The 26,855-nt window shown below is 40.8% G+C and overlaps 1 protein-coding gene across 4 annotated transcripts; it reads right to left on the bottom strand.

Annotated features, from left to right (window-relative positions):
* Nucleotides 1–569: 569 nt before the first annotated feature.
* On the bottom strand, nucleotides 570–25,200 carry pkma (pyruvate kinase M1/2a). Of its 4 annotated transcripts, none has more exons than XM_061746156.1 (11): nucleotides 25,053–25,200; nucleotides 15,196–15,377; nucleotides 14,194–14,285; nucleotides 11,987–12,118; nucleotides 11,686–11,872; nucleotides 9,697–9,967; nucleotides 8,489–8,639; nucleotides 8,228–8,380; nucleotides 5,848–6,014; nucleotides 2,903–3,084; nucleotides 570–1,802 (listed from the first exon to the last, which is right to left on the bottom strand). In XM_061746156.1, the coding sequence occupies exons 1-11, from the start codon at nucleotides 25,100–25,102 to the stop codon at nucleotides 1,696–1,698; spliced, it is 1,674 nt and encodes a 557-aa protein (XP_061602140.1). In that variant the 5' UTR covers nucleotides 25,103–25,200; the 3' UTR covers nucleotides 570–1,695. The 4 variants fall into 4 exon arrangements, with proteins under 4 accessions (XP_061602140.1, XP_061602130.1, XP_061602121.1 ...); XM_061746146.1 differs by lacking the exon at nucleotides 25,053–25,200 and adding an exon at nucleotides 22,150–22,292; XM_061746137.1 differs by lacking the exons at nucleotides 5,848–6,014; nucleotides 25,053–25,200 and adding exons at nucleotides 4,861–5,027; nucleotides 19,590–19,743.
* Nucleotides 25,201–26,855: the final 1,655 nt, after the last annotated feature.

Raw genomic sequence — 26,855 nt, 5'->3', positions numbered from 1 at the left:
AAACTTTCTAAATACCAGGTCGATTCTTCCCTGATGTCCATGTTTTATCGTTCTATCGCTCTTTCATCGAATCTGTCATCACTTTTTCTTTCATTTGTTGGTTTCAATCCTTAAAGGTCAAAGACAGAAATCTGCTCAATAAGGTTGTCAGTCTAAGAAGTAAAATCATCGGGTCGGCTCAACAAACTTTACAAGAACTTTATAAAAAAACAGCTGATCAAGAAGGCAAACTCCACATTGTCTGATTGTTCACATCCTTTACACAAACAGTTTCAGTTTCTACCATCAGGTTCACTGCTTAGACTCCCTTTTGCAAAGACAAACCGATATAAACACTCCTTTGTTCCCTCCGCTATTGTTCTTTTAAATGCCGGAAGGAAAAGGTAGTGGGTGAAAAAGCCTTCACTCTCAAGCTTAGGTCTATACTACTATTGTAATTTATTATGTATATTTTATGCATATTTAACATTGTGTGCTTCTCCTGTCGTGAAACGAATCGCCCCCTTGGGGACAAATAAAGTAATTGATTGATTTAATGGCAGTTGAAACAAAGAACATTTGCAACTCAATTCAGGTAGGTGTTCATCTCTTTTATTGATGGAACTCCAGTCTTGTAGGGCAGCCCAGTGCACCGGCCAAACATGACAGTTCTTACACTCTAGCGTCACAATCAGAAGCATGTGAGACTCACAAGGAAAAAGCTACACAAAAAGGTCACCAACATTGAAGACAAGGAGAGGGATTCTACCCATCAGTCACTTTGTGAAGTACAGAGCTTTATCTCAGTCCCCTGAAAAGCACAAACAAACAAAAACAATTCAAAGAGCTTGGTCATATCAGTCAACTTCGGCAAAACCCCACGTGAGTTTCAATTTATAATGATCCAAAAGGCTTCATTACACATCTAATAACAGTAACTTTCTCAACAACGTCTGGACTGGACACCCAAAACTAACTTTTCCTCTATAGTCAGAAAAAAATATATAAGTAGCATTGGATGTCCCGAAAAACCAAAGTTTACCATCAAGTATAATACAGAATGTAACAATGTCCAGAGATTAGGAGTGCAACACTATCAGACACACTGGAACAGTGAAAGCGGGCGTACAGGTACACGAGGACACTTCAGAACTACGGGAGCGTCTGTTTGGGTGACGTGGTGGAGCCCTTTTTGATTTCTAAATGCCAATACTTTGTTCGTTCCCCTGGCAGGAGTGTAAATGGTAAACTGTTCCGATACTCGCGGTGCTGCTAAAGCCAGCCGACGGCGTGACCGACCACCTCGCCCAAACCAGAGCCCGGGACGCACATGCACACAGATCCATGATGCCGCCACTCACACTTTCACTTTAATACAGTACAGTGTTGGAGTGCACAAATACAGTAGTTTCTGATCAAGGTGCATTAGTCTGAGACCCTGAAGACTGGTTGAGGAAAAACAATAAAAACAAACAATGTTAAGGTGCACTACTAATTGGATTTGTGAGGAACAAGAGGTCCGCTCTCATCTGAAACGTCGTACGGGACCACGCGGTCGTCTCGTTTCTGTGCATCGTTGCTTAAAATGCTAAGTAGGCGAGCCTGTGACCCTGGTGTTGCATGAGAGGGGCTGTGAGCAGGAGCGAGGTTGGAGGTGGAGAACTAGAAAAGATTCATGAACGTGAAGGGAGGCAGCAGGGCAGCTGTGTGGGTCGCTCAGGCCACCAGGACAACGCGCATGGTGTTGGTGTAGCCGGAGCCGGGGCGCCAGCCGGTCAGGATGATGACGACGTCACCCACTTTGAAGAAGCCTCTAGCTTTGCCTAGAAAATAAACAAAACAACACTTATTAGATGATGGAATGGTCCAACGATGAGTCCTTGGAAGGGTTGAATGATTAATTGCATTTACGATAATATCGCGATGTGATAAAACAAGATTTTCTAACCGCAAAGGCTGTGATTTGACCAGTCATGTGATCTGGACACGTGATCCCTGTTCACGTTGCCGGCAGGGGAAAAAAATCAAGTGTCCGCGTGTAACCTAAATCTACCATGGCCTCAGTGTTAGGGCTCGGCCAGGCGGGGCTTTATAAATGTATTAAATATATGAGCGCGGAGTCGGCGTGGCGAGGAGCTGTGCGCGGTGACGAGCCGGGCACGCACCGGCAGAAAGTGGAGTCGCGCTATGAAGCCTGATTTATGGTTCCGCATTTAATCGATGCAGAGCCGGCGTAGGTTACGCGGCGACGCGCACCGTACGGTCAGCGTACCGCGTACCCTACGCCGTAGCCTCTGCGTCGATTTAATGCAGAACCTTAAATCAGCCTTGAGTCGCGCTGTGAGCCTGAACCTGCAGCCTGTCAGCTCATCAGGAGGTTAAACAGTGGGGCTGCGAGTTGTTCATTGCTGGTTCGTTTTGTTAACTCTGTAAGCTTTGTTTGTCTGTTAGTTTGCTGGTGGTTTTTTTTCTCTGTGATTTTTAAATTATTTGTGAAGAAGTTCTGAGTTCCCTGTGAGGAAGGTTTTTTTGTTCCCTGTCGGAGTTTTTCTGTGTTTTTCTATTAAACTACGCCTCGTTTTTGCTAAAGTTTACCCCGGTTTGGTCTCGTGCGATTGGGTTCAGCGAGAACGACCCATAACACTCGTGTTATGAGTGTCGGACATGTGTAGACGTGTTAAAGAGGTAAAGCCACAAATTTGTTTTCTTTATCGTTGTAATCTGTGCTTTAAATAAATCTTACATTGTTTATTATAAAACAAACTAATTTATTGCTTGTGTATTTGAAAAATACAGGAGAACAGGACCTTGAAAAAATAATCGCATATTAAATCGCAATATTGAGGAAAAAAATCGCAATTAGATTATTTTCAAAAATCGTTCAGCCCTAGTCCTTGGTAGGTGGTGCATCAACGTCTCTTACCCATTTCCATTGCAAAGTTAACGCGCATGTCAACATCCTCTGCCCACACATCGTGGGAGGGCTTGGTGTAGAGCACGGGGAAGATCCCGCGGTACAGGTGGGCCTGGCGAGCCGTCTGGGCGTTACGGCTCACGGCCAGGATGGGAGCGCGGGGCCTGTACCTGGAGACCAGGTGTGCAGACCTGCAAACACACGGAAATGCAGCTGAGCATGCATGAAAGCCGGTGGTAATTAAGAGATAAACTGATGCAAGTCATCAGCAGAGCCGTCTGGAATTACCGGGCTCTGCACGAACTGATTGAAATGTAATCTAATCACAATCAAAAGTTGGGTTAATTAAAAAGAAATTGCGAGCAAACAATTACATGATGCCTTTATCAACCCCAACTATTCCATTTTCAGAACAGTCAAAGTAGCTACTTTGAGTGTAGGTGGCGGTCTGACCATTTTAGCAAATCTATTGGCATTTACATTTTTTTTGTTGTCATTTATGAATATACAATTCTTTTTGAATATTTTTCACCAGAACAAATGCAAGTAAAAAGATTCACCCATTGACGGGTGCTGCCATTCAAGTCATGAAGACTAAATATCACGCTAAAAACATTAGTTTCATACAGTTCTAGTATCGTGTATGTTGTAATCACTCCATGCACAGAGATCAAACATTAAAATCAGTATGATTAAAAGCTCTGCATCCCAGAAGCGGCAAGTATTTTCAGATTTTCTGGCACATTCTGACTCCTTGCGTTTAGCAGAGCTTCATTACTCGATGTTAATAAAACAGTCCTGAGAGGTCATTAGAGCCAAAATAAGTAACACTTCTGATGCATCATGGGAGTGAGGAAGTCAGTAGCCCAGTTCTTGTCCACTGTCAAACTCTGGGCATTATAGCGAGACAAATGAGGCCGGTTGAACCAGTAAATGTTCTCTTTAAATGAGGGATCAATCCTCTGTTCACGTACAGTGGGGCAAAAAAGTATTTAGTCAGACACCAGTTGTGGAAATCCACTTAAAAAGATGAGAGAGGCCTGTAATTTTCATCACAGGTAAATCTCAACTATGAGAGACAAAATGAAAAAAAAATTAAAATAAATTACAGAAATTACATTATCTGATTTGTAAAGAATGTATAGTGGAAAATAAGTATTTGGTCAGTAACAAAAGTTAATCTCAACACTTTATATACCCTTTGTTGGCAATGACAGGGGTCAAACGTTTTCTGCAATTTCCTATTCCTAATTACCTATGATGAAAATTACATCTTTTTAAGTGGGAGAACTTGAACAATTGGTGTCTGACTAAATCATTTTTTGCCCCACTGTATCAGGTACATAGTTTATGCAATTCATCTCTTAGGGTAATAATTCCACAGTGCGCTTCATTTATGAGGTGTGTCCGATAATTGAAAATTGTTTGTATTTCTTTGATTTCCTTTCCAATTGTTTTGTTGTTTGTTTGTTTTTTCATTTATTTATTTTTTCCCCCATTCTTGTTATCTTAATATTTTATTGCTCTCTATTCTTTTCAAAAGCTGCCTATGGACAAGTGTTGCGAATTAGCACTTTAGCAAGTGCTCAAACACTTAAACAATGCATCTGGTTTGATCGATGTAGTTGCTATGTCCATATCAAATAAACATAAATAATAATGATTGTCGATCAAACACTTTGGACCACTGCACCAATTTTATAAAATAAAGAAAAAAAACCTGACAGGTGGACAAATGGACTGGGCTACCGACACGACCCACTGTCACTCCAGATCATTTGCTGTCTCCACCCACCCTACATATCCACACACACACGCCACACACACCTCACACACACAACTGAAGGAGGCCAGGATCTCCACATCAAGCGCTGGAGGGGGGGGGGGGGGGGGTTCATTAGGCTGGGGGGAATCTGCCGACACCTTACCTCCACGACCAGGATCAGCTCTGGCCTCCTCTCTCTTACCTCCCGGACTTAGTGAGAATAATGATGGCGCTGGCGCAGCACTTGAAGGACGCCTCCACGGCCCCCACGGCCACGGCCTCCGTCGGGTCCTTGGTCACGTGGGAGTGTCTCCGCAGCTCCTCGAAGAGCTTTCTGTGGAACGTGGCCGCTTCGGCCTCTCGCGCTATCTGAGCGCCGGAGGGAAGGGGGGGCCGGGGGTTACTCTCACCACACTCAGCGACACAGTAAGACACTCGCACCGGCGGCGGGCGTGAGCGGCAAACACGCAGCCAGACTCCAGTCAAAGACGGATCCTCAGTCAATTGAAGACGGGTTAATGAGTGATTTCCTTTTACCTTTTTGTGGCAGGGTGGAGAGGTGGATAGGACACGCGCACCTGTGTCCCATCCGCCTGAGTGGATCTCTCCACCCTGCCTGACTTATAAGGCGGAGCTGGACAGCAGAAAAGAGGTCGGAGCTGCTGTCATGCGGAGGTGCTTGTGCACGGTGTGTGGTGTTTTGTGAAATAAAGGGTTCTGCACAAAACTCCGTGTCCTCCTCTATCCTGTTGGTCGGGCCCCCGTAGCACTCGCCCTGCTACACTGGCGCCCAACGTGGGGCTCCGAAGGACGGAGAGACACAGAGTTTCGTGCAGAACCGTTTATTTCACAAAACACCACACACCGTGCACAAGCACCTCCGCATGACAGCAGCTCCGACCTCTTTTCTGCTGCCCAGCTCCGCCTTATAAGTCAGGCAGGGTGGAGAGATCCACTCAGGCGGATGGGACACAGGTGCGCGTGTCCTATCCACCTCTCCACCCTGCCACACTTTTAAAACTTGATAATTAATTGGCTGAATAAGCCTGCAGTCTAATTAGAGTGTTTGCCAGCTCACCCCGTTGCACCCTCCTCTGTTAATCCCTGTCTGGCCCTACTTTTCCCTCATTTAGACTCCTTAAAGTACGGGCCACTTTCGCGGCGTGCCAGGACCAGATCACCTGCCTACCTTCCAGAGCCCGTGAGCACAATGATAGCAGAGGCCAAGCTCTTAAAGGAGGCCTCCACTGCGCCGATGGCAATGGCCTCGGCCGTGTCTTTGCAGTACGGCGTGGAGCGACGCAGGTCCTCAAACACCTGCCGGTGGAACATGGCCGCCTCGGCCTCGCGAGCAATCTGGCACAAGTAAGGGCAAGGCGCGTCGAGCGAAGGCATTCCCACAGCAGCCACGCACACAGATGAAGAAGAAAAAAGAAGGCAAATCGAACAAATAAAAGAAAAAAGAGGGAAAGATCCATTAAGAGGGGGGGGAAAAAAGAGAAAAAAGAGAAAAGGACAGAAGAAAGTCATGAGGGACAGCCAGCAGTAGCGTTTAAGTTTGCAATTAGTGGGGACACACAGGGAGACAACATTAGAATGAAGTCAAAATTCAACCACAACCAGTTACATGATGTTAATTGTAAAAAAAAAACAGTCTAATAACACACTTTAATCCGAGATTAAATGAACTACACATCGAAAAAACAAACATTCTAACAATAGACAAATGTATAAAGTCTATTAAAAGAGATCAATAACATTAAAACATGACAGCATCCTAGAATTAAATCTAAATACTACAAGTCTACAAGAAGCCAACTTGTGTTAAGAAGGAAATGAGATGTGAGATAAGATGCCACACGGTTCATTAGGCGTTTCAGAAAAACCAGGAGAAACAAAGAAGCATCAGAGTACGAGTTAGAGATGCCTTTCAGAGGTTAGTCCAGAAGGGGGTTCTTCCTCTCAATAATTGAGTGCCTAAGGTTAAACAACAGCAGTGTTTCATTCGGGATTCTGACGCAACGTCAGTATAAGTGGAGCTCCAGGACTGCTGAGTCACAGGCATCTGCACCGTGGCTGAGAACTGCAGAGGTTTGGCCAGGAAAGGACAAGTAGAGGTGAGGCACTAAAGCAGTACCCAGCAGTGTCATTCATAAAGTGTAAAGATGCTCATTAAGGCTGAAACAATGTTTGGTCTGAAATGTTTGCTTTGCTTGCATCTATCCCTGACTGACAGACAACTGCAGCCATCACAGACAACAATCATAGCAACGGCCTTATATCAGTGATCGGTTATAGTCTACTGAATCACAATGTGTGGGAAAATTTGATCAAATTTCAAATGAGTCATCAAAAATAATTGGTGTTTATCGTCTTTAGCCCTCATTTTGTAAGAAACATGCAATACAGAAACCACCAGATCCATGTATTCCACCACCTTAAGGAGTAAAGATTTGAACATAGGGCTGGGCGATATATCGAGATTTTAATATATATCGATATATTTTCAAACGCGATATGGTATGAGACAATATCGTTTATATCGATTGAATTTTTTTTTTTTTTTTTTTTTTATGATTCTGATATAGCTTATTTTGTGACAAATTGACTTGAATGTTTTATTTGAGATTTGCACAAATGTTTTGTTATTTGCACAACTGTCAACCTCAATGGAAAAGTCTGCCTGTTACTGTCTACATTGTATTAATTGCACCGTGTATTTGAATTTAATTGTTATGCAGGAAAGGGATATTTGTTTTATTTTATTCAAGAAGCATTTTTATTCTATATATCCAGGCAGTTTATTCATTTGTTTTATACATTTTGATATTGTGCAGACCTCTGTTAATAAAGGTACCTGTGTGACATTTGGCACGAGGCTTTGTATTAAAACTGAAAAACAGAAAAAAATGAAGCTAACAGAGATGCTATGCTATAATGCTGTGGGGGAAACCCCAATTATGGCACAGAAAAAATATCGATATATATCGAGTATCGCCATTTAGCTAGAAAATATCGAGGTATGACTTTTGGTCCATATCGCCCAGCCCTATTTGAACAGACCACTTTTGAGATTGCATTGCAAAGAAATAAGTGGCACAGAAATGCAGCTCCAGTGAATTAGTTAGATTAAGAGTTGGAGACAGGCATTGGCTTTAGTTGTCGGAGAAAGTACCAGCATGCCATCATGATACCGAGCAAAAACCACATGCTAAGCGTGGACGTTATGCAGCAACCCAGTTGTTTGCAACTGCACAGCTGAAATTAATATCCAACTGATGGTCTTAATGGAAGGGGATCTCTCTTTAGATAAATCACTGGGGGGGAAATAGAAGGTGCACAAGTAATGGGATTTGGCCCAAGAAAAAGCAGAAGTCGTGCGAAAATGTGTTCAGGTGAACACTAGAATCTCCCAGAAAATAGTCTTTTTCTTTCTATAACTTGATTTTTAAGAATTATAAATCATGCACGCTTTATTGAAACAAGAAATCATGAAGTTGTAGTTATTTTAACTGATTTTAGAAACAAGATTTTGATGTTTTTGACAACGTTGCCGTCCGTGAACCTACCATGTGCTGTGTGCGAACCGCCTCCAGGGGGTAATCTCCCTTTGCAGTCTCCCCACTCAGCATGATACAATCAGCTCCATCCAGCACGGCGTTGGCTACGTCGCTGCCCTCGGCACGGGTGGGTCTCGGCTTCTTGATCATGCTCTCCAACATCTAAATGGTTTAGGAATATTTACTTCAGGGTTTGTTCATGAAAATACATTTAGTCATCAGTTTCTTGTGGTAATTTTGAAGTCAATATTTCCCGTCCCTTCATCTCACCTGAGTAGCGCATGTGATTGGCTTGCCGGCTCTGTTGCAGCGACCAATCATCATCTTCTGGGCCAGGAAGACCTTTTCTGTGGGGATCTCAATACCCAAGTCACCGCGGGCAACCATGATGCCATCGCTGGCCTCCATGATTTCATCAAATCTGCAGAAAACAACCAATTTGATGACAACTATTAGTTATCATTTTTTAAAGAAGGGAAGTTAAGGGATGGACAACTGAAATGGTGCATTCATGGTCTTCATCTTTTAATTAAGGCTGGGACTTTAGCGCATTAATTTCGATTAATTAATTACAGAAAAAAATAGCGCGCTAAAAAAAAATAGCGCATTTTAATCGCATTAGTTTTTTCCCCTCGGAACGTTTCTCACAGGACGACTTTCACACGGACGGCGCACCAACCAACCAGACCACTTATATTATAGTTTTTATACTATATTTAATTTACTGCACTTTATAGCAAATTGCACTGATTTGTTCTTGGTGAAGCACCACCTTGATAAAAATTAACTGTTTCATAAATTGAACATATGTTTTCACTAGTCAATCATTCACTCGTATACAAAAATCAATTTGAAACAAACAAAAAAAGGAAATCTCATTGTTCTCAGGTCTAAAATTGATATGCGATCAAATTGCGATTAATTAATTACAAAGCCTGTAATTAATTTGATAAATCTTTTTAATCAAGTCCCAGCCCTACTTTTAGGGCTGTGCGATTAATCGATTTTAAATCTAAATCGGATTTATTAATCACAATCGATGTTAAAAAAAGGAAAATCGGAAAATCGAAAATTGTAAATGTTGTCACTTTACTAAACTCAAGGAGGATTTACAGTATCTTTCAATTGCACTTCATTCCCAATAGGGAAATTTGTTTGCTATTTTTGTTTAAAAATAAAGATAAAATATTTGAAACAATTTATTCCATTGTCTTTTGTAGTTTTACCAAAAAAATCTAAATCAAAAATCGGGTTTTCAGAGAAAAAAAAAAAAAAAAAAAAAAAAAAAAAAAAAAAAAAAAAAAAAATCGGGATTTTATTTTTGTCCAAAATCCCCAGCCCTACCTACTTTTAATCCATCCGAGTAAACTATCTACCATTTTGTTCATTGTACCATTGTTTTATCCAATCCAACAGTATACACATACATAAACGCTTTATTATTTCAGACAAAAGCAAACGCTCATCTCCACACAGACCTGCGTACGCCCTCGTGGTTCTCCAGCTTGCTGATGATCTTGATGTTCTTGCCCTTCTCTCCCAGCACTTGTCTGACCGCGTTCACGTCTGCTGCTTTGCGAATGAAGGAGGCAAAGACCATGTCGACGCCCTGCTCCACGCCAAACGTCAGGTCCTTGACGTCCTTATCTGAGACGGCGGGCAGGTCTACGGCTGCTCCCGGGAGGTTCACTCCCTTCTTGCTGCCCAGGGTGCCGCCATTCTCGATCAAGCACATGAGGAAATCGGAGCCTGGAAAGTTAAAGGAAAGAAACCATTTGTTTTTTCATACCATGTTAAAAACACATACGTCTGCTACAAAAAAGTGTCTGGCACAGTCCGGCTACCTTTGCATGTTTAAATTAAGAGGAAGTTACCCTGGCGTGGGAGATTTCCACTCGCATTGGGAATACAGCCCAACTGGGTCATTTAAAGGTATAGTCTGTAGTCTTATTCAAAAACATTTATTGTTATACTGGGTGAAATGGTCCTTCCATCCTGAGAGTAGCCATTGAATAATGTGTTCAGAAAAAGGAAAGAAAAAAATCCGACCTCTCTGACAGCTTTAATCCTGTAAAATCTCTGACCAATCTGTTTTTTGCACACCGAGTGGCACGGATTGGTCAGAGGACCAGAGGATTGGCAGGGGGGAAAGAACCAATCAGATGCCTTCATTTTAAGTCCCGCCCACGCCCCCCTCTGTCCCACTCGTCACGTTGAAAATCTTGCCGGAAAACTTCACACACTCGAGTCACGTTTGCTGAAGAATGGGGCAGAAAATGAGAAAACGCAGCCAAAAATACCAGCTCCCCTGTATGGGGGTCCGTGGGGAAGGAGGCGTCTCCATCCCGGCGAGGGCGGAGAGCGCCGGTGCGGGTGGCGGTGGCTGCGGTGCCGTGCAGGCTCTGTTGCCACGGCTACGCCGTAGGGTACGCCGTAACCTAAGGCGTAGGGTATGCGGCGACGTGCACCATTCTGCGCTGGTGTAACGCCAGAGACGTTCTATAAACCGAGACAGCCCACTACGGTTGCGTTTCTTGTATCTGTGTCACGTGACTGCCACGCCCCTTTAGGAGACCGGAAGTAGGTCCAGTGCCTATTGAGTCCTATGGGAAAAGTGAACGTGAGCACAGATTATTACCAATTCCTTCGCCCCATAGTAACCTAAGTAAATATGGGACCCATTTTTCAAAAGCCACAAACCTTCTGAACATTCTGACACCAAAATGGCAATTTTCAGACCGACAGATTAGGAGAAAATGAACTTTGTTTGAGACCTGTCTCTGTCTGAGCAACACACTCTCGAGAGATTTGGCTCTCATCGTTTTCCCATCGGATAAAATGAAGTTTAAAACTAAAATAATACTTGCTTCTTTGCTTAATAATACTGTTATTTTTATTATATATAAAATATATATAGAGGATCTTTGGTAACGCGGAACCATAAATCAGCCTTCAGTGTGTGCTCTGTGTGCTGTTCTGAGACACAACTTTTGCGGTATGTGTTCATTGCTGTGTCTAAAAATGATGCGCAGAGCCCACCCAATCAGAAATGGTACAGATATTCTATGATATTTTTTTATGTTTATAAAAAAATTAAATTATAAAAAAATAAAGGATCCCCATAACGTTGATTGGGTGGGCAGGATGCACGTTTGGGTGGACACAGCCCACCCCTGCCCCCCCTCCTTAAAACTGGCCTCGCTTACAGGTGAATGAGACATGGGGTAGTTTTGTTGAAAATGTGCTGTCCAAAATGTCCTGGAAAACTTGACTCCTGCAAATGCGCACAAGTTTGTGGGGGCGTGGCTTTGGACGGAGCGCTGACGGGACGGGGAGGAGGTGGTGGGGCTTAGAGGAGGTGCCACTTTCAAATCTTGCTAGCTCTCCAACATTACAGACTATACCCCTAAGCCGGGACCAGCTGGGATGCACCACAGGGGGTAGTAAGGTGCGTCTTTAACACTCACCAATCTCCTTGACCTGCAGGGATATGAGCCCATCGTCGATGTAGATGTTGCTGTCAATTTCCACGACTTTGGCAATGTTCTTGTAGTCGAGCCAGAGGACCTCCTCACTGCAGTTTTCCTGGTAAGCATCGTCCCAGGTAATCTTGAGCATGTTGCCCTTCTTCAGCTCCACTTCAGCAGTGCCGCTCTGTCACACAATTAACAGTCAGATTTCAGTTTTAATATAATCAGATGTTGACATTATTCATGTTTTTTTTAGTTTGAGGAACCAGAAAAACACAAAACACTATGGTAAACTTACACCCCCGATGAGGCCAGTCCTGATTTCTGGGCCTTTAGTGTCCAGAGCAATGCCAACGGGCCTGTAGTGGATGCTGCCGGGCTCGAAACTCTCACATGCCTCGCGCACGTTCTTGATTGTCTCTGCATGGTACTGGAAAAAGAGATACTCTCATTAATATCTCAAGAGGTAAAACCAGTCAGGATATTAAGCTGCACGGCATGTCATCACGACCGGTCCGACTGCCACGCTTACTTACTGGTTACTATTTGACCCAAGTACACAAGAAGCATCAATTAAAAAAAAGACAGAGTGCATGTGAAATGGCACACTAGAGTATAATAAAGTGAGTCAGAGTACAATCAACGTGAATATGGGTCATGTATCATGTCTATGCCAGCAGATGTCCTTGAGCACTCCTTCATTTTATGATACATGATTGCCAGTCTCAGGGACGGCACTATTGCCTGAACTGCAGCATTTCTCAAAAGGAAATTCCTCATGGCTGCATGAATCCAACATATACAATAACCCTGAACAATGTAAGATCCTAACTACCGGTAGTTTAATCAGAGTCTATGATGATGGTGATTCCCACTAACGGTGTGTGTGTGAGATACAGAGAGAGAGCATTCTTTGTGCGGTAGCGCTTTCTTACTCTTTATGAAGGCCACACACACGCAGTGCAGCGCTTGACATTGAAGACAGCCGTCTTGTGCGTGAGGCTTATGCGACTCACCTGGGTAACCAGAGCTTTCAGTAATAACTTAAGTGGCTGGTAATGGCATTTGCTGACTTTCCCACTGGCAACACAGCCAGTTAAACAACATGACCTGCATTGGGACTGACCGAGATGGTCTCGCCATCTGCAAAAATGTGTTCTTTAAGGGGAAAAAAAAAAAAAAAAACCCAAAACAACTTACATTTACAATTAATTCTCACACAGGCCAGCAGGAGGGCCGACGGAAAATAAAATCCCAGGTGTCGCCTTAGAAAACTATAACATCATGCCGTTACCTCCCCTGTGATCCAAGAAGACGAGTTAGCCGATAGCTCTAAAAAAAAAAAATGACTTCAGCAGTAAAGGGTATTTAGTTAGCTCCAGCTCAGAGAGACAAGGTGTATGTGTATATGTATGTATGTATACATGTATAGGGTGGCGAATTACGTTTTGTGTTGTGGATAACCGTGGCAGGGCTACATAAGTTTTTTAACTTCTCCCTGCTCCATTTCGAGCATGTAAAAAAAAAAAAAAAGCCAGTGAGGCATGTTTTTGTTTATGATTGTTATGATTTGTATTATACTGTATTTATTATGATTATTATTTAACTATTGTTCTTTGGTTTAAATATATATATATATTTTTTTTTTTTTTTTTTTGAGCATGTTCGAAATAAAGTTTTCATTCATTCATGGTAATGCAACCCTTGTTTTCACCCCACGTTTTTCCACTCAGAGACGCAAACGAGCTTCTGTAAGTTTTGAAAGTATGTTTTCAATGATCAAATGGATGCTCCGTCAATAGTTGCATTTTTGGTTTCTATGATGTGTTAATACAAAACGAATATGTGGATGGATTTCTGTGCAGGAGTCTCTAAAGAAGGGCTCGTGTTGCCCTTCTCTGCTGGCTTACAACAAGCAGCAGCTTCAACACATCTAGCATTCCAGTCAGCCACCCTCTCTGATTGCATCACTTGCGTTTGCTCGTTCCGTTTTGTCACCATTGGTTGCACCACACTGATTCATATTTTGTTCCTAGATTTCTTTGCAAGTACAAAGAAACACTTTTCAAGTTACAATTTTGCCGTTGTTCTAAATTGTCCAAGTAGAACAATCAGTTCATGAAATTCACCAGGTTATACCTGATTAAAATCTTCTTCCAACAAGAGAACTGTTTGATTAAATCGATGTGAAGAAACACTGCAACAGTCATAAGTTGGACGTGGTTACCCAACATTTACACTCTTGTTAAAACTGCTGATAACAGTTTACAGTTACGTGCCTATGTGCTGCAGAAAATCTAGTTTTGAAATAGCTTGAGAAAGCTAAGAAATGCAAGTGGAAAGATAAAGATTGCCGCACTGACCAACATGTCAACCCCAACCAAACCTGCGATAAGACACAGAACCATGTTTGATGGGAATTCTGAGCACAGTTGAAACCCGTTGCCGTTATCCGAGTGGATGGCCGTCCTTGTTCACCACACGTCCACGTAACAAAAGACCTACCTCATGCGAGCCGTGGGAGAAGTTCATGCGAGCGATGTTCATTCCAGACTTGATCATCTCCTTCAGCGTGTCCACGGAACGAGAGGCCGGTCCTGTGGGAAGGTATCGTCACAGAAATTATCAAAACGTTTGTTTTGGTTCTGTCTCCTAAATGAGCTGCCCCACTTATTATCCAACAATGCACTCAGACTCTCAGATTTCAGCAAGCATCTGTCAAAATGGTGAAAACATGACCTCAGGGGAACAGCAATGTTTGACACAACAGCAATAAGAACAAACACAAAGGGCAGATGTATATATGTTTTAGGAGTAAAACTGTGGAACTCATTAGATAACGACCTTAAACTAGCAAATTCAATAAAAGCATACAAGATATTATTCAAAGCAAAGGTAATGGACACATATATAGAAACACAATAAGCAAACAAAGAAGAATGCACACATGCATGAGATAAAATGACAACTTAAATTGGTTTTGTCGGTTTCCTTAGCATCTTTTCACTTTCTGTTTTCAGAGCCATCATTATTATTATCATTATTATTGCTATTATTATTACTACTATTATTATCATCATCATCGTTATTATTATTATTATTATTTTGTGTAGATTTCTGATACTTCATTAGTTCTTTTTGTATATTCTATTCTGTTAAAGGTGGGCAAGATAAGCTTTATGCTTCAAGCCCAGACCTTTTCGGTCAAATAATCACAATGTTGACCAGGAAAAAACCTGTGTTATCTTGTTTGTTGATTTTTATTTGTGATTGACCGAAATAAATATTAACTAACTAACTAACTAAAAAATAAAACCAAACCTTGTGATATGGTTACATTAATAATGACGCAACCCTTTCGAAATATCTGATGAAAGTTGTATATCAATAGTCAAGCTGGTTCATTAATAACAATTAATTTAAACTGGAATAGGTTCTGGTCAGATGACCTCTGCAGCAGTGCATCATGGGAGAAACTTGCATCAAAGCATGCAGACAAAGACCCACCGATGGTGCAGATGATGCCGGTGTTGCGGGCGGTGGTGGGCTCTGAGTCGATGTCCAGCAGGCACATGTGCTCCAGGAAGGTGTCAGCCATGGCAGCGTTGAGCTGCTGCGTCTGGATGAAGGCAGATCCCATGTCTTGAGACTTTTGCTGAGGCATGGTTATCACTCGTGCGACTGGAGCTCTGCGCCGCAAGAGATAAAGAGAGGAAGGTGGTGATTCAGAGACCCGACATACCGAAAGGCAACTACCAGTTTATTTCTGCTTAAATCTTTGGGACCTGGATTCCATGCAATTTACAAGGTTAAAAACTTAAACAAGCAGGACGGGCCTTCTGACCAACTTACATTTACTGTTGCTGCATAGTGTTTAAATAAATTGACTAGTTGTACAAAAGGTGAAACATACTCGGCAGAAAAGGATTTCAAACATATCTTTGGCTTCACGTTTCAAAACCTTTAACATTTTTAGAGTTCAAATTTTTGACATTGCTCCCTACATCTGAAGCCAGGGCTGCACATCCAAATGCATTTGTGCAACACTGACTGACAGGGTTTTGGACCCGTCAGGCATCTCAAATATTTTCTCTTGGACCTTTAAAAAGTCACATAAGCACATACTTCATAATCTCTTCAAATTTAAAAGCAACAAAAAGGAACGTTTGGCATTTTTATCTCAGCAGGTCAGCCCAACGGCATGGAGGTTGTGTTATATTTAAAACAGTCTCAGATTTGCTCTCTCTCTTACTTCTTGCCTCTACCGTGATACCTGCCGTTACTCTCAGTGAGCTACTTTCATCATGGTGCTGTAAAGGGATATGCAGTTGCTGTAAAAGGTGAGCTGGATGGGAGTCCAAGGTTACCTTGGATGGTTTTTGCTAGTGAAGAAGGGCAGCTAGACATGACTTCCTGAAACTGAATCAAATATTCCTTCAAATTAAACCAAAACTGATATATTTTAAAACCCAACAAAAAAAAATCCACTGTGCTTCTTGTATGAATGACAAGTTTTTTCAAAACAGGTTCTCAAAACCAGGAATGCATTTTTTCCCTCTCCCCCAGGCGTTACTTCATACATTATGTATGGTCTATGGTAGCAGTAGTCAGCAGATGGTGGATGTTGACAGGGACACTAGTGAGTTTGGCCTTGTTGTAAAGCTTTATCAGTGGTAGGAGACGTTTGAAAAAGCTTAACAGAAGCCACGGTACCAAAACATCTCTGCAGTATACGACTTTTTATTTTTTACAACTAAATGTGTCCCCTGTAACTTTCATAACTGCATCGTTAAATTCTGCATGTCATGACATGATGATGAAGGATTTTACTGTTAATACTCAGTAGTTCAACTATAGCACACAAGCCTGCAAATAATGGCTATTTTTCTTTAATTTGCATATTATTTCTCTCTTGGTTTCTTCAGAAAGTAATCTGAGCTCAGACATGTCATTACAAGTTTTGTTTTTCTTAACATAAGTAGTGGAGGAAACGTGGGAAAACCACGCATTTGTGGAACTGTGATCTTCTCAGTCAATTTTCATGCAAAATTTAAAAGAAAATGTATAATTAGATAAAGTCTAGACCTATATGAATTTGAATCTTTTTACTACTATATTACTAAATATTTCATGAGTTCATTAATATTGTATGTTCAATTCAAAATAAGTACTTTTTAAAGTACGAAATATTTCTATCAAAGCACAAGTCGAGTCATTTTGGAGTATAATACTGCACTGCATTGAAGGTCACTGCAGAATACCTCTCTTTCATCTTGAGGTTAGGTAAAAAAAATAAAAAAAAGATTTTTGTATAACAAGAACACCAAGTACTGCTTAAGCTACTCCCCAGCAAAAATAATCCACCGCTTAAGAAAGCGACCTTCAGCAGAAGGTCATAGACTGAAACGTTTATGGTTATGGTTTTCACAGTAGATGTTATACACAAAAAAGACTATCTATGCAAGATTAGAATTATGAAACGCAAACTGTGTATTTTTATGTCAATAATTGGTTCTTGCAAGCACATGTTTGCACAAGATGTCCTTTTCTTGACTTGTACAGCCCTGAAATTTGTAGACTAATAAAATGGCATGCCAGATTTTTTCAAAAGCAGACTACTCCCAACACACCAAGCTGCTGCTGCTGCACCACGTGTAGATCCGGGCCCCAACCCCCACTGCCAACCCCCACCCCCTTGCTGAGTCACCCGTGGCAACGACACATTCACAAAAGGATGGAATTTCTAAGATTGTCATGACGGCCCCTTTACGTGGAAGCAAAGCAGAAATGTTACATAAATTCCTGTTTTTCTTGTGAAAAGGCCCGACTAGAGCTGTGCACGCACGTGGAAAGAGGAACTTCCCTGAACACCTCCTCACCCCACCGTCACTCCCCCACCCCCATGTTTCGCAGCACGGCGACATCCTGTTTAATCTGACGGACAAAAGATGAATCTGAGGAGGCCGTTTCGTTGCATCCGTAACGGTGAGGAATGCTCAGGGAGCTCAGGTTGCCATGGTTACATAACTATGGCGCAGCTCAGAAATGTAATACTTCAGTGACAACTCAATCTGGCACTACAGCAAGAAATAGCAAACAAACAAAGAAAGAACTGTGGTCCTTTATTCAGAATAATCTGTGAGGCTTTACCAGGAACTACTTGACTCATAGCAGTGAAGATGTTCCAGGACATGATACTGCTTCAATAGACATGAACTTTTGCCATCTATAAATGCAAATCACTTGGACTTTTACACTGCAATACACCTATTATAAAAGGAAATACCTGCATCGGGACACTCTTTCGGTACTGAAAATGTTAAAACACAATTACAATTTCCTTTTTTAATACCAGCCAGTGGAAGGTACCGAGAAATCAGTTTTAGTAACATATCTTAATTGTTGCTCATTTGCTACTAACTACTTAAAACACATAAGGCTGCAGAGGCTGGTGCACTTTGAAGAGTTGTAAAGGCATAAAAAACTGCAACATGATTGCAGTTTTATAGTGCCGCAAATGCACCAGAGGTACAATTACGGTAACCTCAGAGAGAGGTCATGTTAGACAGCAGCAGCGGCAGTGGTCTGACTTCCTCTCACTCATCACGCCCCAATCATAAAAGCACCACAGAGAGGATGCCAAGCAGAGCTGCCACATCTCCAGGGCTGCAGACTGATGATGTAACAGCTCCATTGATGAGGCAGAGCAGTGCTGTACGTGAGTCCAGTCACATCCCACTGCTGTGACAAACAGAACCTGCTTGAGCTGAGTCACGAGGAAAAAAAGATTACGAATACTGGTTCAAATTCTGGAGAGTGTAGGAAAAAAAAAAAACTACCAAAAAACACCTAAATAGAATGACTAATCCATTAGTTTTAGGGGGTTTTCCACCCTTTGTGAAAATGATCAGTCATTTGTCTTATTAGGAAAATTTGGCTCATGTTTGAAGAGGTTTTTCTTTTTAGAAAAGCCATTTTGCTTCTTAACACGAGTGTACTAAAAAATCACCAATGTCTAACAACAATAAAAGTAATACAACAAAAGGACTGCTCCTAAAACATCAGCACTAGGCTGGCTTCTGTGTGTGTCTATATATATAATAAACACACACACACACACACACACACACACATATATATATATATAAGGGCTGGGCGATTTTGGGAAAAAAATAAAATCCCAATTTTTTTCTCTGAAAACACGATTTTCGATTTTTTTGGTAAAACTACAAAAGACAATGGAAAAAATTGTTTCAAATATTTTATCTTTATTTTTAAAGAAAAATAGCAAACAAATTTCCCTATTGGGAATGAAGTGCAACTGAAAGATACTGTAAATCCCCCTTGAGTTTAGTAAAGTGACAACATTTACAATTTTCTTGACCAAACTAGACGAGTTCTGTCTGTAATGCAGCCAGCTGCAAAAAAAACGATTTTCCGATTTCCTTTTTTTAACATCGATTTTGATTAAAAAATACGATTTAGATTTAAAATCGATTAATCGCACAGCCCTAATATATATATATATATATATATATATATATATATATATGATATGTCTGACCCAGGACAGCTAGTGAGCAGCCACATTAACCCTGACTCAGATGTAAGGCTACTATAAGAAATGGCTCTCTATTAATCCTTTTAAATCTCTTGGCCCATATAGACCTTTGTTACCTATTGTCACTTGCTGCTGCTGCTGCTGTCAAGCCAAAGAGTTTCCATGCCACCATTCCATGCAGCTAAAGTAGCATGGCAGTCAGGGCACCATGACATTCACAATCACCTACTATGGAAGTGATGTAACACTGGGCTAATCCAAGCTGGCTCTCAAGATAGATGCCTTCAAAATTACTCACACTCGCTCAAGCGAGGCACCATTCACGGGCAGCTCTACATACCCCCAGTAGTTCCTCCGGTTCCTCCTGGGGACGACCGAGCCCGTTACTAACAATGATCTCCAGAGCCACCCCAGGCTGATGGAGCGTCCAGCGTTTACCAACAGACGACTCCTCCCAGCAGCAAATCTGACCGCTGCAATGTGTGTACATACGTGCGACACTTGCAGGAGCTCAACAGCAAATCCATTCAATGAGGATAAAGGACCTAGAGAGCGCCTATTGCAAAGGACGTACATGAAACTTCTGCCCCGGCACATCATAACAGCGTCATGACAGTGTTTCCCAGCCTGGGTCATACATATCCTGGCCTATAAACAGAAACCGTGCTAATTATAACACACGGCATACAGAGTCGGCGCGGAGATTCTCCAATACCCGGAATGTACGGTGGTATGTTTTGGTGCTTGTAAATGACAACACTAATAGGTGAGCTTAAGCTCACCAGACAAACTGAATCTGAGCAGCGATGTTTACATTGTCTCTTAGATAAGCAGCATGGAAGACGTGAAACTGTGCACATGGGATTCTGCTGCAGTAGAGGAATATTCATAACTGTAGCTCGGGGCCTATGTTGCAATAGGCACAAAAATAATAAAAATAATGATCTCATTTGCAAAGCAGTTTGCCCTGTTTGAGTCCCATACCTTCCCTGGTTCCTTGGGTTCATAAACATGTTGTGAACACAATGTTGAAGCAGGAACAGCAATGCCAGGGTCTCTGGCAGTGTGTTATGGGCATAACAACTATCTCACAAAGCATAACAAAGATATGAAGGCCATGTTGCAGGCTCATCCTGGTGTATCTGGTAAAGGCATCATATTACAGTTTAAAATGAATTCAGGTAGAGCTTTTTTGGTTAAATTATCTTCCATGTGTGTTTATTGAAGTTACAAAAGATGTCTAATACTGGACCCATGGGTGCAGATCCCGGGGGGGACGGGGGGATGTAGGGGACATGTCCCCTCCAATTTCTGAAAAACATGACTTGTCCCCCCCAATAAAAATACCCTAAATTATTCAAAATTGAACAAATGTATTTTCAGACTTAAAAAGGTTGAATATGTACAATATTTATTAAAAATCTATTTCTAAAAAAATAATACATCCATGGTGCGTTTTGAAGTGTACAGAATGAAAGTATTGCTACTCCATAAATTATTTTTTTTGGTAGTCTGAATTAATATTTTTAAAATTTTTACCACCATAACTGTGTTAAAACATGATCAGTTAGTTTAAACAACTTGTTTAGGGCTCCATATTTCATCCATATATCAATTGATTGTGCATAAAGTAGTCCCATAGGATAAAAGGAAGATGGTGAGAAGAATTTGAGATGAGTAGACACTACATGCCCAAAACCCTTAAAATTATGATTTACGAATATAACAGTTAAGTAAGCAGTGACACACACTGTTGGCTGTTTAGGACAAATAAACAAGAAAGGTAAGCACAATAAATGATTCTCTGTGCAGTATTTTTTGGCGAGCCTTTACCAATTTATTGCATGGTATGAGTTGCATATTGGCAAAAAATTTAAAATTTAAATCACGTTGGTGTCCCCCCCAATCCTGACATCGGATCTGCACCCCTGACCGGACCAAAGCATGGCAGTCCAGAGGGAAAAAAGAAAAGGAAGGGTGAGACATGCCAATGAAATTCAACAAGTCATCTCATCTACATCACTGCAGCAAGATCCTGCAGTAAAAAATGCAAATAAGTCATTTCATGCTGCAGTTATCATCCTAACCCACAGTTTATATTGATCAGGTTAGGCTTTGGGGTTAAGATACAGGATCCATGTCTAAGTAACAGGGTGAATTATCTCAAAGCATTGACTGATACTTCAAAAAAATAGGAATAATTACTATAATATTCGATGAACCGCCTTAAATACAGTGTTTTACGCTGTCAACTTGAACCTCATAACATTTAAATTGTATTAAAATTAAGTTGCAGCAAAGACGATGCGGCAAATGTCACGTTCTCATCCTGCGTCACATTTTCCTAGTCTGAAGCATCAGGGTGACCGACCAATCAGCGCCCGCGATGACCGACCAATCAGCGGCCGCGGTGACCGGGAGGCCACGCCCACCTCGGGAGGCAACAGGAAGCGACCGCAATGCCTAACACTTGACGCATCACAATAAATGTAATTCTTATTAACTTTAAGCATCAAGAGGAAGGAAATACTAGTACAAGTATTAAGTAAAATAAAAATGATGTATGGAGCTCGCAGCCACACCTATAGATAATATCTCTGATCACGGAAATTTCCATTCGCAACCTTGTTGAACAAATACAAAAAAAAAGGCATGGCAGATCTTGAAAATTAATACCACGCTTGCCATCAGAACGTTTTTTTAAAACGTATATGTGGTTTTAGAGGCAAAAATGAGGAAAAACGGCAAATCAATCGCAGGCATTTTTTTCTTCTGACAAACGCGCAAGATTAAGCCACTGTAAAAAAGAGAAAAAAAGAAAAGCACATAGATCTGTTGTAATATATGATCATACAATTTAAATGATCAACCAAACTGGAGGCCCCGTCGTCAATACCCACCTTAGCTGTTTCCTGTAAGGCTTGTGCCGGCGTGACTGCTGGCAGACTGAGAGCAGCTCAAGGTGATCTCCTCTAGTCATTCATCACTCCGGGGGACTACTTTATGGCGATGCTGTGGCATATCCATCCGACGGAATCATTAAAAAATAACATATACGACACTTGGTTTATAGAACTATATCAACCACGGTATTACATTACTGTTTAGATGGGTTTCCTTTGCGTATTGCTGGAATAAAATGTATCTGAAAGGCATTTTATTGCTAAAAACGTAGAATAACGCGGAAGGATATACGGATGCGTGATGGGAGTAGTGAGGTGAAGTTGGGCAGCCAATCCGGAAGCGTAAATGTATCAGAAGAACAAGAAGTAAGCCACGTGACTGTCGACGCCGTTTAGTTTCCTGAAAGACAGACTCACTTTGTGGTTCTTTCAGTTTAACTATTAAATGGCCCACAGATTATTACAAGCCCAGTGTCAAATACAAATACTTCCTTCAATTATCTGACTGCTTTGGCTTGATCAAAGCGCGGTTGTGTAAATCATCGGCTGTCAAAACGAGTGATGGGCATCATCAACGATTTATAACACACGAAAACTGATTGTAACCCGTGAAGAAATGTTTGCCTGCAAATGTTAATCGAAAAACATGGTGCAAAAAATTTAGACACAAATGCTGCTTTTTTAAACCGCACAAGTCTAATCATCTGAAGAATCTAGAGCAGATACAATGGGTAAACTGTTCCCCCTCACTCTGCAAGACTATATCTCCATCTACCGATAAATTATTGTACAACAGTGACCTGACTGCCAGCTTTTAATAAAAAGAGCAAAGCTATAATTTCAACAGAGGTGTCAAAAGTATTCACATTCATTACTCAGGTAGAAGTATAGATACTAGAGTTTAAAAATACTCCTGTAGAAGTTGTAGTATCAACTCAAGTTTTTTACTCAAGTAAAAGTATAAAAGTACTGGTTTCAAAACTACTTAAAGTATAAAAGTAAAAGTCATGTAAGGGGGAAAAAAGCCATTAAGGACAAAAGCCATTGAAAATGAATGCATCTTAGTATAATGCAAATATATTAAAGAACCATATATGTGTACTATTGAGCATTAACATGTGTTTCAGAGAGCAGAAGATATGATGACTAGTTTCCTATAAGTATTGTAATGGTGCAAAAACATACTTCAGAGGCATGTTATCATTTATCCTAACCTTTATTGGAATGTACATCCAAGTTTAGTTGCAGGAATCTGAGGGAACGGATGTAAGAACAAAACTGGACAAGAACATCTGAAACAACCACAACCAAATTCACTCTATCCGGATGGAGCAATTTAACTGGATAGTTTTATTTAAAGGCCGAAATGAAATAGAGTAACAAGGCTGTTTTTAAAATGTAAGGAGTAAAAATTACAGATAATTGTGTGAAAATGTAAGGAGTAAAAGTAAAAAGTCGTAAAAAATAATTACTCCAGTGAAGTATAGATAAACAAAATTTCTACTTAAGTAAGGTAACGAAGTATTTGTACTTCGTTACTTGACACCTCTGAATTTCAAAATACGTGCCATGTAAAATCACATTCCAGATCTTGTTATTTTTGAGAAAATGTACTAAAAGAAGCAGGTCTATCCATTGTTTACGTTTTTTGTATTGCAACTAAAAGCTATGCAGTTATTCGCTTAGCTAATATTATGTGATTATGTGAAATACAAATGTAGGCACACCACAATTTTTAGGGTTTATTAAAATATACTATTCACATTAGACACACTAATACCCAGCTGCAACAACCAATAACAAAAAAATTGTCAATTCAAAACACTATAATGCAAATGTTTCTGCGTCTGATTATCTTATTGCCATAATCAGCCCCGCCAAAGAGAAAGCAAGCAGAAAATAAATCCATTAGGCTACAACAGGATACATTCTTATTATTTCTCAACAATATTCAAAATTCTGATTTAAACCTTCAAATGTAAACTCTGTGACCAAGAATCTCCTGGTCATTCTGGCAAAATGGTACTCTACAACTACAATAAACAGTCATGGTAATCTGAATTTTCTGCAAATGTAAATCGAAAAACATGGTGCAAAAAATTTGACACAAATGCTGCTTTTTTAAACCGCACAAGTCTAATCATCTGAGGAATAGTAGAGCAGATACAATGGGTACACTGTTCCCCCTCACTCTGCAAGACTATATCTCCATCTACCGATAAATTATTGTACAACAGTGACCTGACTGCCAGCTTTTAATAAAAAGAGCAAAGCTATAATTTCAAAATACTTGCCATGTAAAATCACATACCAGATCTTGTTATTTTTGGGGAAAATGTACTAAAAGAAGCAGGTCTATCCATTGTTCACGTGTTTTGTATTGCAACTAAAAGCTATGCAGTTAAACAGTATTTAATGGGATAGTTTTTCCTACACAAAACCCAGAATACATAGAGTATTGCTTAGCTAATATTATGTGATTATGTGAAATACAAATGTAGGCACACCACAATTTTTAGGATTTATTAAAAAAATACTATTCACATTAGACACTAATACCCAGCTGCAACAACCGATGAAAAAATTGTCAATTGAAAACACTATATTGCAAATGTTTCTGCGTCTGATTATCTTATTGCCATAATCAGCCCCGCCAAAGAGAAAGCAAGCAGAAAATAAATCCATTACAACAGGATACATTCTTATTATTTCTCAAAAATATTCAAAATTCTGATTTAAACCTTCAAATGTAAACTCTGTGACCAAGAATCTCCTGGTCATTCTGGCAAAATGGTAGCTACTCTACAACTACAATAAACGGTCATGGTAATCTGAATGTTCTGGACTGACAGGGCCCAGACACATCCACCAACCCGCCCCCTGTTTGATTTTCACCTCACCCGGTTGTGTTAGTTGTTGCAGTTGTAGCGCTGCTGCTCCCACTTCCCATGTTTCTATCCCACCTTCTGCTGACGGCCTCTGACTGGATCCACACCAGTCCAGTGTCCCAGACCTACGGACACACCTGTCCTGGTGAAGAACAAATCAGCTGCTTGGTCTCTCTGTCCATTTGTGAAGCTCCTGGCTGTCAGTCAGCATTAATATCTGCTAAACCCCTGAGTACCGTGGGAATGTCATCAGGTAAATCTCAGAGGAGCAGATCCAATGCTTAATGCCTCTAAACATAATGCTGCACTAGTTGCAACTACAACTGCAAATGAAAGATGAATAAAAGGGTCAAAGCAATCAACTAATATTAGAAAAATCTCTTGTTAACATAAGAATTGTTAAGCATAAGGAAGTACCATAATATTGGCCCTGGACCATGAGAATCAGGTCAAAACATTCAAAATGTTCACTTTCACCTGGTTAAATAAAGGATATATAAAAGAACATTTTAGAAGGACATAAATATTAGGATGAGAACTCATGTTTAAATTTTAATTATCACGGCTTTTATTTCAATTTAAACTTGCAGCCCAGAATGAAACGCGATATAAATATATTAATATACCTCTACAAAAAAAACATACATTTTCATGTTGCCAAATAAAGGGAGAACAAATGAGTTTTTGCCTGATTTACATTTATTAGTAGGCCATATAAAATAAAAATCTTAATTTTTCACTAAAGACCAGGAATGTTGCAAAAAGAAAATAGAAATAGCCATGCCCCAGTGTACTCTTAATGATTTATAGAAAACTCTACATTTGTGGATTCATCATCACATTGCATGACTGTTCCTCACATCATACTGCATCTTCTACCTAGCTGTATTCTCTATCCCTTTAGTTTACAACATTATTGGCCACATAAAGAGCAAACAATATGATGATTTCAGTTTGGATTGCTGCTACACACGACCTGTCCAGGGTGTAACCCTGAATTTCCCCTGAAGAAAGCTGGGATGGGTCCAGCAGATCCCAATGACCCTTAATAGGAATAAGCAGTTATGGATGATAGATGGATGGTTGCAGTAGCATATTGACAGGATAGTTTATGTAACACCTGTTTAATCTGTGAGTTCTTAAATAGATACCTTGAGACAACGAGGGTAAAGACTGATTAGCACACAGGCTAAATGCCCACTATCTCCCACATACAGTAGCCTACATCGAGTGACACAGTTTTTTAATCTTGCAAATAGTCTTAAATAGATACAGTCCAATAAAACCATATTATATACTTATCACAAAAAGTAAGAATATTTGTGTTCGTGGATTATTTGTTTGTTGTAAAAAGGCTTTTTGGCAATAAATCTTATGCCGTTGGAAAGCTTGTTTATTTCCCTTTTAAATGGTGTCACATTTGTAAGGAACAAGCATTTATGGGACAAGCAGCAGAGCAAACATGAGACATTTGTCAAATCTTCTCTGCCAATGCCAAACAGCTCATTTTGCTGTTGCTACTGACTCTTGCCCTGGTATCGGCAACACGTGCACTGGAACCTGAACATGTGAAGGAACGTTATGATCAGTGATGAGTCCAGATTCTGTCCACGGCAGTTGGACCATAGGATCAAAGTATGGAGAAGACACAGAGAACACTATGCTGATTGCTGCACCAATAGAGGGACATCTTTTGGTGGAGGCAGTGGGATGGGGTGGGGCAGCATCTTTCTCACTGGAAAAAGGAGGCTCAACATCATTGGAGGCTATCTCAATGCAACGTTGACTCTTGTTTGGTGGATTTGATGATTGAAG

The sequence above is a fragment of the Cololabis saira genome, chromosome 2 (assembly GCF_033807715.1).
Source record: "Cololabis saira isolate AMF1-May2022 chromosome 2, fColSai1.1, whole genome shotgun sequence".
NCBI classification, from domain to species: Eukaryota; Metazoa; Chordata; class Actinopteri; order Beloniformes; family Belonidae; genus Cololabis; species Cololabis saira.
This window is presented reverse-complemented; position numbering and strand designations above follow the sequence as displayed.